The sequence below is a fragment of the Eurosta solidaginis genome, chromosome 1, assembly GCF_040869045.1.
Source record: "Eurosta solidaginis isolate ZX-2024a chromosome 1, ASM4086904v1, whole genome shotgun sequence".
Taxonomy (NCBI): domain Eukaryota; kingdom Metazoa; phylum Arthropoda; class Insecta; order Diptera; family Tephritidae; genus Eurosta; species Eurosta solidaginis.
Window position 1 is genome coordinate 376,690,921 of NC_090319.1, and position 12,228 is coordinate 376,703,148.

General features: G+C 36.2%; 1 protein-coding gene across 4 annotated transcripts in view; it reads right to left on the reverse strand.

Moving 5' to 3' along the window:
* The window catches only part of sba (six-banded), a 644,101-nt gene that overhangs the window by 4,676 nt on the left and 627,197 nt on the right, over positions 1–12,228 (reverse strand). For 2 of the 4 annotated variants that reach the window (XM_067763162.1, XM_067763164.1), the window contains one exon: positions 4,886–5,462. The exons of 1 other annotated variant lie outside the window; for it this stretch is intronic. In XM_067763162.1, the coding sequence (XP_067619263.1) occupies positions 4,886–5,462 (577 nt within the window). Of the gene's footprint in view, positions 1–4,885; positions 5,463–12,228 lie in introns of those variants that run through there. One more of the 4 variants, XM_067763163.1, reaches the window with a different exon arrangement.

The following is a 12,228-nucleotide window of genomic DNA, read 5'->3' on the forward strand; positions in this document are numbered from 1 at the left end:
TATGGTTCTATTCTGAACTAATTTTCGTTTAAAAGAAGGATACAGCTAACAACAATGACCTTGAGCGGGTAATAATGCAGTTTTCCTTCAGATATGGGGATTTCCCTACTGTTTATTTTAAAATGAAGATATAACAGAATAATAAACATAAACACACAAGTGCCATTGCACTAAAAAGCGTTATTACAAAAAAAAAGGGCAGGGTTATTAACGAAATTTTCCAACTTTTATAAGAAATAGCTTATTACCTGCATCTACGCACTTTTACAAAATCTTTTATACAATAGAGGGCTATTTATCCAAATTAGTTTTACTGAAAATATTTCCTATTATATACCAATTTTTTCGTCGAGTTATGGCTCCAGAAACGTTGGGAAATGCATTGTAAGAAAGGAGCAGTGCCACGCACATTTTTCAAGATTTGAATTTTTTCCCATTTCTTGTTATAATGGCACAAAATACGATTGGTACAAAATTATTTTTCGCTAAGATTTTACTTAATATTTTTGCCCACGACCCTTTATAAAATCATTTATATAAAAGTGGGCGTGGTCCTTTACCAATCTTATCAATTTTTGCTAGAAATATTTACTGCTATAAGGAAAATATCGTCGCCCGCTAGCCAGAAACATGAATGTGCCATTTTTACAATTTTGTGTTAGAGGCCTCTTTGGATTACCCTTTAGATTCTCTAGGTTCTACTTAAATCTAGAGCTTTCTACGTACATGGAAACCCCAATAATTTGCAATACCATTTTCAAGAATGTATAATTCAATCACACAAAGTTGAGCCGGAAAAATGAATGTGGCATATTGTATGAGACATTCGTTGATATGGCTAAACAATTTTTGCAAAAAATAAGACCATCACATATTCGTATGTTCGAATGTTCGGGTAGACGTGCCTGGTATTCTTCAAAAAAAATTATACCGATGAAGAATTTTTAATAGCTTAATATCCGAAAAAATAGTTGTTTAATTGAAGGCAAACTGGTTTATTCGAAGCCGTTGCCTCTTCCCGAAGCAAAACTAAAATGCTTGGAAAAATTGTGTGAAAAACTGGTTATACCAAAATAATATCATTCTTTTTATAAAACTCTTGAGGTCAACGCTTTTCCCGAACCCAACATTTCAGAAGATTCTAATTCTGATGAGAATAACAACTAGTTCTATGTTTGCAATAATATCTTAAATAAAAACACATTAGTGTATATTAAATTGAATTGAATGTGTAACTTTTTTCATTTACATACATACTTTCGATAAGTCAAAGCCGCGGATGTTTTCCCAAGGAGTGTGATGCTCCGAATCCTGATCCGCCAACGGAATTGACCTAGCAGGTCTTGGCTTGGCCCTAACGTTATTTGAAAATCAATCTGTAGTGATGTTTTTACGTCTTTTGGGTTTAAGGCCATATCATGATCAGTTGGGCCAATTCTTAGAGCTTATTCGGATTCAGCGCATCAAAATGCTTAGAAAGCATGAGCAGATTAACCTGATCCGACTACCTTTAATTTTTTTGTATAGATATGTTAACAAAAAATATATCAGCTTTTTAAATTTTTGTTGTGCCAGAAAAATGAATATGCTAAATCTCGGAGAATAGAAGGGATGCGAGCACAACAATTACCTCAGTTAAAAGAGCATAGTGTGAGTATAATATACAAGTACATTTTTACACTAGAAACTAATTCTTCTAATTTTGAGAGAGCACTAAACTTTGAAACTCGATTTCCCAACATTTTCATTTTTTTAAAAATGTTTTCTATAAAAGTGGGCGTGGTCCTTAACCGTTTTCTTTAATTTTTCTTCAAAGCATTCCTTATAGTAAAAGCAACCTCTCTGCCGAATTTTGTTACGATAGGTTTAACGATTTTTGAATTATGATTAATAATATTTGTAAAATTGATTTTATAGCAAGTGGGCAGCACCACGCCCATTTAAAAATTTTTTTTTAATGTTTATCAAGAGTCTCAATATCAGTCCACACGTCAAATTTCAACATTCTAGGTGTATTATTTACTAAATAATCAGGTTTTTCCAAAATGTTATATATATAAAGAGTGGGCGTGGTTATCATTCGATTTCGCTCATTTTCAATACCAATCTATTCTGGATCCAGATAAGCTCGTGTACCAAATTTGGTGAAGATATCTCAATATTTACTCAAGTGTTCGTGTTAACGGACGGACGGACGGACATGGCTCAATACAATTTTTTTTTTCGATTCTGATGATTTTGTTATATCTATCTCTATTCCTTTATACCTGTACAACCAACCGTTATCCAATAAAAAGAATTAATTGTCCGGAATGCAAAAAGTAATAATGACTAAACGTTTCTATTCATTATTCCGGACTAACAAAAAAGTATTGCAATCCTCTGCGGCTGCAATGAAAGGAACAATTATTGCAAATGGAATGCATTCCTTAACAACTCTGCTTCATAAAAGTAGTAAATAGTTTCATACATATATATGCATACAGCTATCAAAGATCAAATAACAGTCTACAGTCTACAATATATAAAATAAATAAATTTCTGAAATATTACTGAAATCAGCAAACACATACATACATACATAAACACATAATAGTACGCGGCAAAAGTGTTTCAAAAACACCTTTTTTTAAATAAAAAAACTAATGAGTTTCTCAAAAGTCTAAACGCGTTTTAGAAAAACAAAAAATGTGTCCATAAGTGTGGTCAAATGAGAGTTTTTTTCAGTTAAACTCCATCAAAGGGTAACACCACGGTCAATCATGGAATATATAAATTTTTGTTTCGTTGGGGGACAGTTAAGCCATGTTCCACAGGGTTCAAAGAAGAGGCTTTCTACACTCATTCCTTCATTTTGAGCTTTCTGTCAATAATGATTTGTACATCTTTTGTGCCCTGTTTCTCCTGCAATCATACCCTTACCACCCGACATTAGATGCCCAGGTAAGCATATCCTCAGCACGCAATCTATAAAAGAGTCCATCGGAGCAGTTATTTGATAACTAAAGGCCTCAACAGAGGTGATAGTACCCCGTCTATGGGCGTACGCTTGTTCACAAACTTCGGGATTTCGTATTGCCTCGGTGACTTCGATGGAATTCTAAATTCCATTAAAATTTAGGAAGGAATTAAGATCCTTTGCACGTGACACACTGACGTGGGTATGACCGTCTTAAGTAGATTCTTTTCCGGCAAATTCCGCAAAACCACTTCGTAGGACCAGGGTTGTATTCAGTCCAGCTACAAGGAGCTGCTCCGAGACTGGAAATTTGCCCGAGGGACACAACAAACAAATGAGGTTATGATTAGCTTTACCACCGCACTTAACGCCACTAACACCCAGGTAAATTACGAACTAAACCAACAAAAATCCCATCACAGGACGGTATTAGTGGCACTTGATCATAGCAAAAGCTTTTGACACAGTCAACCACATTACACCACTCCAAGAGAAAGATGGATCGCAAATTATCTTAATGGTCGGCAAGCGCCGGTTCAATTTAGGAGATTTAAACGGGGAAGCCAAAAGATGGTGTCTTATCCCCACTATATTTCAAAAAACCTGCCTTCCTCACCAGAAGGAGCTTCTAGCATTTTCTATGCTCACAACTACACGATAATGGCAACAGGACCTGGCTCTTCAATATATGAATTAATTTCTCAAATAAAAAGCTTACTCCCCAGTCTTCAGAAAGTTTGATACCACTCCCACCTTCAAGGCAAATGCCTCTGATAAATTGTGTCAAAAGTACAAAGCCGCAACAAAATCCATAAGTCGCTTGCCGGCAGCACTTCCTAAAAAACACACACTGACCTAAAAAACACACACTGGAAACGGCTGCAATCAGAACTGCTTGATATAGCCCCGGCTCCAAAGGTCGCGTCCGCTGAACCCCATTATCAGTATAGGATCCAATCCTTGCAGAAAAATAAAGCAGCCAAGGGAGACACGGGTACATCTGGCCCAACTTCGTTCTGGATACTGTAACAGGTTAAACTCTTACTTATCCAGAATCAACACCGACATATGTAATAAATGTCCTGAATGCGATGTATCCCCACATGATACCAACAATCTTTTCAAATATAATGTGCAGCCTACGTCTTTAACAGCGACATTCCTATGGTCCAACCATGTTGAAACTGCTGGTTTCCTCGTCTTCCGTTAGAGAACTTAAATCACAATTTGTGAGTGGTCGCACCTATTGAATGGGGCGAAGCACTGTTAGCACAAGAAGAAGATTTTTTGCTAAAAAAAAAAAATAAAAAAAAAATATGGAGGTTGAGAACCTCAGGCCAAATAAGCGAACTGTTGTTAGTCCCCCCCCCCCCCCCCCCCCCCTCATATATGATAAAAATCTGCTAAATTTTGATAAAATCGAGTAGGTTTTATGTTGATTTCGCAATCGTTTGAGATCACTTCGTGTCTGCTTCAAGCACTTACAGAATTGTTTTCGCGATTTTTTAAGGTTGTTTTTGGGAATATTTCGCTAAAAATTCTATATAGTTTTCGGGACTATGGTGGAAAATTTTGGGAATTGTTTCGAAATCATTTCGAAACTATTTTGTTGCAACTTCGACAATATTCAGATATTATTTCTTGATAATATCGGGATTGCTTTCGTAATTATTGCGGGTTCATTTCAGGAAAAATTGTGGGTAGTTAAGTGGTATTTCGGTATAATTTCTGGGCATTTTCGGTGTTGTTTTCGGGATCATTTCAGGGCTCTTTCGAAGTTCTATCGAGCTTGTTTTTGAAATATTTCCGAAAATATAAACTGAGAATATTTAAACCTGATCCCTTACTCTTTCCATGGTCCTATACTTCTTATCATTATCCCCGCGTTCTCTTAAAAACTTTTCAACATATTAACTATGTGCTCACTTTCTAGTATCCTTTTGCGATTTATGATGTGCTTCCAAACCATCAGAGAGGCTGTGCAATGAATTTATTGCTGTAAGTTCTGTAATGATACGTCCACCACCACTAAACCACTGCACCCAAACGGCAGGTTCACCATTTGATGTTTGTATGCTTTGTGCGTTGTGCTCATCTAATTCCACATTAACGACTTTACCTGGCCAAGCAGGATAGCCACGCGATGGACCCCATATCAATTCACCAATTGAAAATTTTTCCGTACCCAACGTTGTTGTTGCGTTTGTTGTTGTTGTTGTGAAGGACGTTGTCATTGATGCGTTGCTGTCAACGAAATTTACTATATGGGTATCGGTGTTATCTGTAGTGGTAATGTTACGTACAGCACGTGTTGTACGATTACGTAACACTTTGTTTGGGGATTTTTGTGGTGACCTACGATTTGTTGTTTGTAGTTCATTGCTGTTTGTTACTGATAATGTTGTTGTTGTTGCTGGTGTTGGTATCAGCACATGTGTACGTGGTGGTGGTGGTGGAGACGTTGCGTTTATTGTAGTTGTTGTCGGCGAATTTCTTGGTGAATCTAAAGATTGATTAAGCAATAATTTAATAAAACTTTTGCTTAACGTATGTAAGTTGGACCAGGGTTACGTGATACATTTTTGTGTGTAGAGTTAACCCAATTTATGTACATAGGGATTGTGTATGGAGGCTGATGGATTGTTTAAATTAGCGGCGCTTTGGTTTGTTTAGTGTTTGGTAAGAGCTCATGAAAGCGCATGAAGTTTGGAGTTGATTTAAGTTAAGTATCCAAGTTTAAAGAAACTAATAGTAGAAATCACATGAAATTTTTTGGAAGCAGAGTATTGCAGAAGTGAATTTGTCGAAGATATTTATTTTACGCATCATTTTTATATAGACTTGCCGCTGCATTTCTTTAAAACTGGATACAAAGCTTTTTGTTGAATTATTGTGTAAGTCCCTTAAGGAAATAATTAAATGTCGATATCATATGAAAATTGCTGTACATTAAAGCCATCACCGTTAGTCACATTGATAAGTATTTGTTGAATTTTGGTCGTAGTGCTTTTGTTTAGCTATATCTTATTAAAATAATTTGTTAAAAATAAACAATTCTGAGCACACAAAGAAATCTATTTGCAATATGGCACTATTGTGAATATTTGTACTGCATTACCGACAGTGGCTACCATACGCCACATGGTAGCGCAATTTTAATTGATTGATAGAACAGTTGATTTCTGTTGATATTTGACAAGAGACTTTTATATTGGTTGCGCAGGATGCGCACGGGTACGGTTCGTATACTTTTAATGGGCATGGTAATAGAGCCAGGAGAAAGTGCTTGTCGAATAAGGTATCTTGATACTGTTACAACAACAGAGGGGTAGTAAGAAAACTTCGAAAAAAATATTTAAAATTTTACTTAATATAGTATAGAATACGCTACATGGGGTGGTAAATAGAGACACCCATCAATGAGGTGTTCTCTCTTCGCTAATTTGGGTAGTGACAGTTAACCGACTACTGCAACTCATAGGAGCGGAGGGCCTACATAGATGATATTTGTGTTATTATGCGGGAAAAAATCCCCCGAACCCTCAGACTGATTTATCAACAATATATAACTGCGAAAGAAGCTTTCGTGACTCGGGGTCAACTCGGAGAACACTGAGCTCGTTCCCTTCACAAGAAAATATGTTCAAAAAGCCGAATCTTAGACCACCCAAGGTGGCGGCAAAAGCCTGGCTGGTTTTAAGCGATAAATTCAAGTATCTGGGGTTCTTCTGGATATGAATCTATTCTGCAGCAATGTCTCGTGCACTTTTCCTCCAAAAGTAGTACTGTGGATTTGTACAGTCATTGTCTGCCCAATTGTATTGCATGGTGTTTTGGTTTGGTGGCAGTCGAGATGAGTTCGGAGATCTGTATTAGCGGAGCTTTTGTTTTCGCTCCGACAGAGGCACACAACACTATCCTGCACCTACCACCACTTGATTTGGTAGCGAAGGAAATTGCCGTTATCGCGGAATTGTTTCACCGGGCTTGGGTCTATAGATTTCCTTCCGGCTTCTCCACCACTGTAGCGTTTATCAACCGGAATTGGTGCTGTAAGACAGGCACCTGTGCCTGAAGAGGTGAAAAGGATGATAATTTTCTCGGACAGCCAGGCCACGCAAAAGGACTTGGACTCATGTATCGACAACACAAAGTCGATCACTAAATGCCGCAGATATCGCGATTCGTTTTCCAAGTAATAAACTACTTCTACCAACTTTCCAATAACGCATTTCAGCACTTGAAAGAATAAAACAACTTAAGCGGAATAATTGAAGAGGATAGCGTATTGATGGAATATAAAAGCGTAAGTTTACAAGTAACATTTCTTCATTAGAGGTGTCCTTATACAGATAGATTTAAATCTTCAAAAGGGGGATGGGTATCTTATTTCGATCCTGTGAAGCATATACTTCGATGATATCCCAGGCATCAGGGACATGAAAGTATGAACAGGTAGACTATCTAGGCGGATTTCGATAATAATACTTCTTTAGCCGGAGCATCATCTTTCATTCACATAACATGGCCTAGCCAGCGTAGCCGCTGTGTTTAAATTCGCTTGACTATGTTGGTGTCTGCACATACTACTGCATTGAGTGCTCAGGGCAAAGACCGGCCATATTGTTTATCCTCCCAGCAACGAGAGTATGAGCCAAACTCAGCCAAACAATCTAAGCAGAGAGGACCTATGAACTCTAACTGGGTACTATGCGAACATAGTAGTCTACGATACTACCTTAATAAGTTAAACCTATCCGATACACAAACCTGATGCTTCTTAGAGTTGGAGATGAAACGCCGATTCACATTATCTACGATTGCATCGCTCTAGCAAGGCAGATACTCATCCATCTAGGTAGCGTGACTCTTAATCCCTTCCTGACATGGAGTAAAAACCCTGAAAGTACTTAAATACATTACAGTAGTAAACTGAAAGAGCAAGCACAATAGATATAAAGAACGGTCGCGGTACGTCATCATCAAAAATTGGCGCATAACCGCCTAAGCGATTTTGGCCTTTTCGTAACAAGTCACCCCAGCGATCCCTGTTTTGCGATAACTGACGCCAATTGGAAGCACAAAGGTAGGTCAAGTCTTGCTTAACCTGTTTCTGCCAACTCTATGGAGGTCTCCCCCTTCCTCTGCCTTCAAACTGCGGGGTCGTCCATTTGCATAACATGACCATGTCAGAGAAGCCTTCGGTTTCTTATTCGCTGCACCATCGTCATACATGCGCAGCGCTTATAAAGCTGATTTTCTTTCGACACCGTTCGTGATTTCGGCCATACATCAGGACAGGTATGATTAGCGATTTGTAGAGTGTGATTTTTGATCGTCGAGAGAGGACTTTACTTTTCAATTGCCTACTTAGTTTAAAGTAGAACTTGTTGGTAAGAGTTATTCTCCGTTTTTTTTTTTATATATATGTAGGTATGTTAAGGAAACCCAGAATATATAGAAAATAAAGAAAAATTTTGATAATCAATTTTAAAGCCGAAACTTCAAGAGTATCTCATTGTTGAAACAAAAAAAAATAATAAAAATTGAGTATCCCTAATGTCTTCCAACATGCTTGGAACAATTTAATTTGGTTCGGCAAATAAATACAGTTAAATACATATTTATGTGTATTTGTATATATGTACAATAGATGGCGGCCAGCGTGGAGTGTACGTAGCTAAATCGCCTACCAAGCCGAAAAGGCAACAAAGAAGTGCTTGTTTGGACTAGAGCACTTGATTATCGAATAGTCGATTATTCGCAAAAGTGTTTTGGTTAACTAATCGATTATCACTAAACGACTAGTTGCTTGCATACGATAAGTGACGAATTCGACTATTCGAATATTTTTTTTGTACAATTTTTAATGATTGCTGCGATTCGTAAACACGTTTAGGCGCTATTGTAAATATCTGTAGCTCCCATATTGCCTTCTTTGGCATTCTCGAAACTTGAAAAGAAATTCCATAGCCAACAACGTTTCCCGAAACTCATTTTCAAAAAACTAAAAGTATATAATCGTCAGTATTCGAATAATGGCAATTAGTCGATTACATGCTATGTTAAAATCGAATGCCAGCAACTCAATTTTCAATAAATGCAAAACTTGCTACTATTCGACAAGTCTAATAATTGATTGTAATAAGAGCCCTTGTTTGAACACAACGGCTGCAGCAATAAAAGAGTGATACTTGAGGTGAATCAGTGGGATACTTAAAAATCATACAGGAACTCGGTCATTGGTTTCTATGGAGGAAATCTTTATGAGTAAGTTTAGAAAGTATCATTGGGTGGATCCAGATTTGGCACAGGTGCTGAAAGGGCTGTGACGAGCATTATCAAGTATCGCACATCACTCTATATATCTCTTACTCCCGCAATTATTAACCTAATGCTGCCACAACAACCCTGACAACGTAAGCTAGGCACACGCACACATGTACGCAGAAACGAAGTTTTCAGGGTTGATGACAATGCATACGAGTTAAAGAGGTGATGTCGACACATTAGAGAAGTATTCGAGAATTTGATTGGCGATGACACAGACTCTTGTAGTGGCAAATAGGTGATCTCCATGTAAGTGAAGTTTTTTCAATTAGAAGAAAATGTTTCTAAGCGGAATCGCCCCTCGGTAGTGTTTGGCAAGCGCTCCGAGTGTATTTCTGTCATGAAAAGCTTCTCAGAGAAAACTCACCTGCCTTGCAGATGCCGTTCGAAGCAGGCATAAATCAAACAGGTCCCCCCAAATTAAAAGGAGCACGACGCAAATTGGATGAGTAGCTCTGGGTAAAATCTCTTCGGAGGTTATCGCGCCTTACATTTGTTTTTAATACTTTTTTTCTTTTGCAGCAAATTACATTGACCTGCAATTCTTTTTTTAAATATAAATTAGACTGAGATTAAACGTGTAAATAATACATACAAATATTTACAAGGACAATAAGCGCGTGTTAACGTACGAATGTATGTATGATTACGTATTTTATCGTCAAACTATGGAAGTATGTGTGTATGTGTAAACGGATTACATTGGCATAAGTATTTATGAGTATTGGATGATTTCTTTATAATGCTATAGTACTGCACATACATAGGTATATGCACATTAGAGCGGTTCAAATTGTATGGATGGATTTTTTCCCATCAGGAGTATAGCAAAAACGTAATCTACAGATGATCATAATAAAAAAAAAATTACTGAAGCCGTCATAGCCCTAAGTTCGAGTTCGAGGTCCCGACTTTTGCAAAATAGATATTTTGCATTTGAATGTAGGGTTTGGCCAAAAAATCTTCATAGCTTCTGAGAGAATTATAGGAAAAAATATCATATTGGGCTTACTTTAAAGGTATTTTACGTACATTTCAGAATCTGTATTAATATCTATAGTGTTTTTGAACTTTAGTAGAGATATCAGGCTTAAATTATGAGAAATTAGCCTAAAATGAACTTTTAACTACTATATTGTGACGAATATTAGAAACACTAAGGAATACTATCATCTCTAAGCCAATATTAAGCAGTCACTTGTATCTACATAAACAAATCAATCATTATGTCTACACATATGTACATACATGCATATATCTGAGATGCTCACAAAAGTAGGCAATCATCGGTCGAAGTATCACTCACATATACACGCGCTTATGAGAAGCTATAAACGTGCATCTGTAGTTTATAGTTGGTGAGTTTATAGGTGGTAAACAAGTAGTAAATTCTAGAAGCAGAAACGCCTAGAAGTATGCCGATGAGGAAACCGAAGAGTATAAAAACAGCACATGCTGAGGCGTGGGTAATCAGTTTGATTTAAGCAAGCTATTGGCTGTGAAGTATCAGTACTTTAATAATGGCCATTTTGCATTATTGAATATTAGAGTCATTTATACAACATTTTAGCAATACGAACGTTATTAGAAGGTGTAAAATAAGGGGAGTTTCACTAAATTCGTCACAATATTATAATTTTTAACAAATTACTTATGGAATTTGTTTTTCTTTACAGCTAAAATAAGTTCAGAACTATGGTTGGCTCATCTGTACAAAAACAAAATATGTTAGTTCAGATTATCTGCGTGTTGTTGTTGGTACGAATGCTACGGAATGGAAACATAAAACTTAGCAGTTTTGTATGTTGTTCATTTTGAGATTGCCATCTACTTTTGACAGTCCCATCGACCATGCAATGAAATAAATAAAATCAGCTGATGAGATGAGCTAACCTTCAGAACATTTCCAACAAATTTTACTCAGACAGTTTTTCTTTTTCTTGAATTCGTTTTAGTAGAAAAAAATGTTTGCTTATTACTTGAAAATAAAGATTTTTTTGAACATTTTTGTCTACTAAAACGAATTCCAAAAAAGAAAAACTGTCTGAATGAAAGTTGTTGCAAATGTTCTGAACTTATTTATTTATTTTTTATTTTATTTTTACTTAGTTCAAAAACACTATAGATATTTATACATATTCTGAAATGTACGTAAAATACCTTTAAAGTAAGCCCAATATGATTTTTTTCCTATAATTCTATCAGAAGATATGAAGATTTTTTGGCCAAACCCTACATTCAAATTGAAAATATCTATTTTGCAAAAGTCGGGACCTTGAACTCGAACTTAGGGCTATGGTGGCTTCAGTAATTTTTCTTAGAATCATCTGTAGATTACGTTTTTGCTATACTCCTCATGGGCAAAAAATTTGACCCGCTCTAAGCCACATATATACAAAGGTAAGTATATGTCATTGATAAATTCATACATATATTCAAAAAGAAAGCCAAGTCTACAACAAAGTTTACGCAAGATTAAAAAAAGTGTAAACACAAAAAACTTAAAATAAATAAGCAAATTAAATGACAGCCCATAAAAAGAAAACTTGTTTACTTACACATACAAGCACTACCATACAATTACGTGTGTGAATATGTGTTTATTACGAGTATGTATTAGTAAGTTTGCTGAGTCGTGTTAAATTGTAAAGGTATTAGGATGAAGTAATTTTTTTCTGCTTAATGGCTTATGTTAGCTTTTGTTGTTTAGGTTTATGTTAGTATGCTGATCATATTGCTGAGCGTCAAAAATTCAATTCACAATAACAACAATGTTATCAAAAAATGCTAAATGTTTTTCGTGTTATAAAGGACGCATATGAAATAAAATCTTATTTAAAAAGGAAATACATAAATAAAAACCAAAGTGCCAGCATAGCTTCAATTGATGATTAGTTGTGAGGGAATCATCTACACAAGAAATTCTAGCTAATTGACTG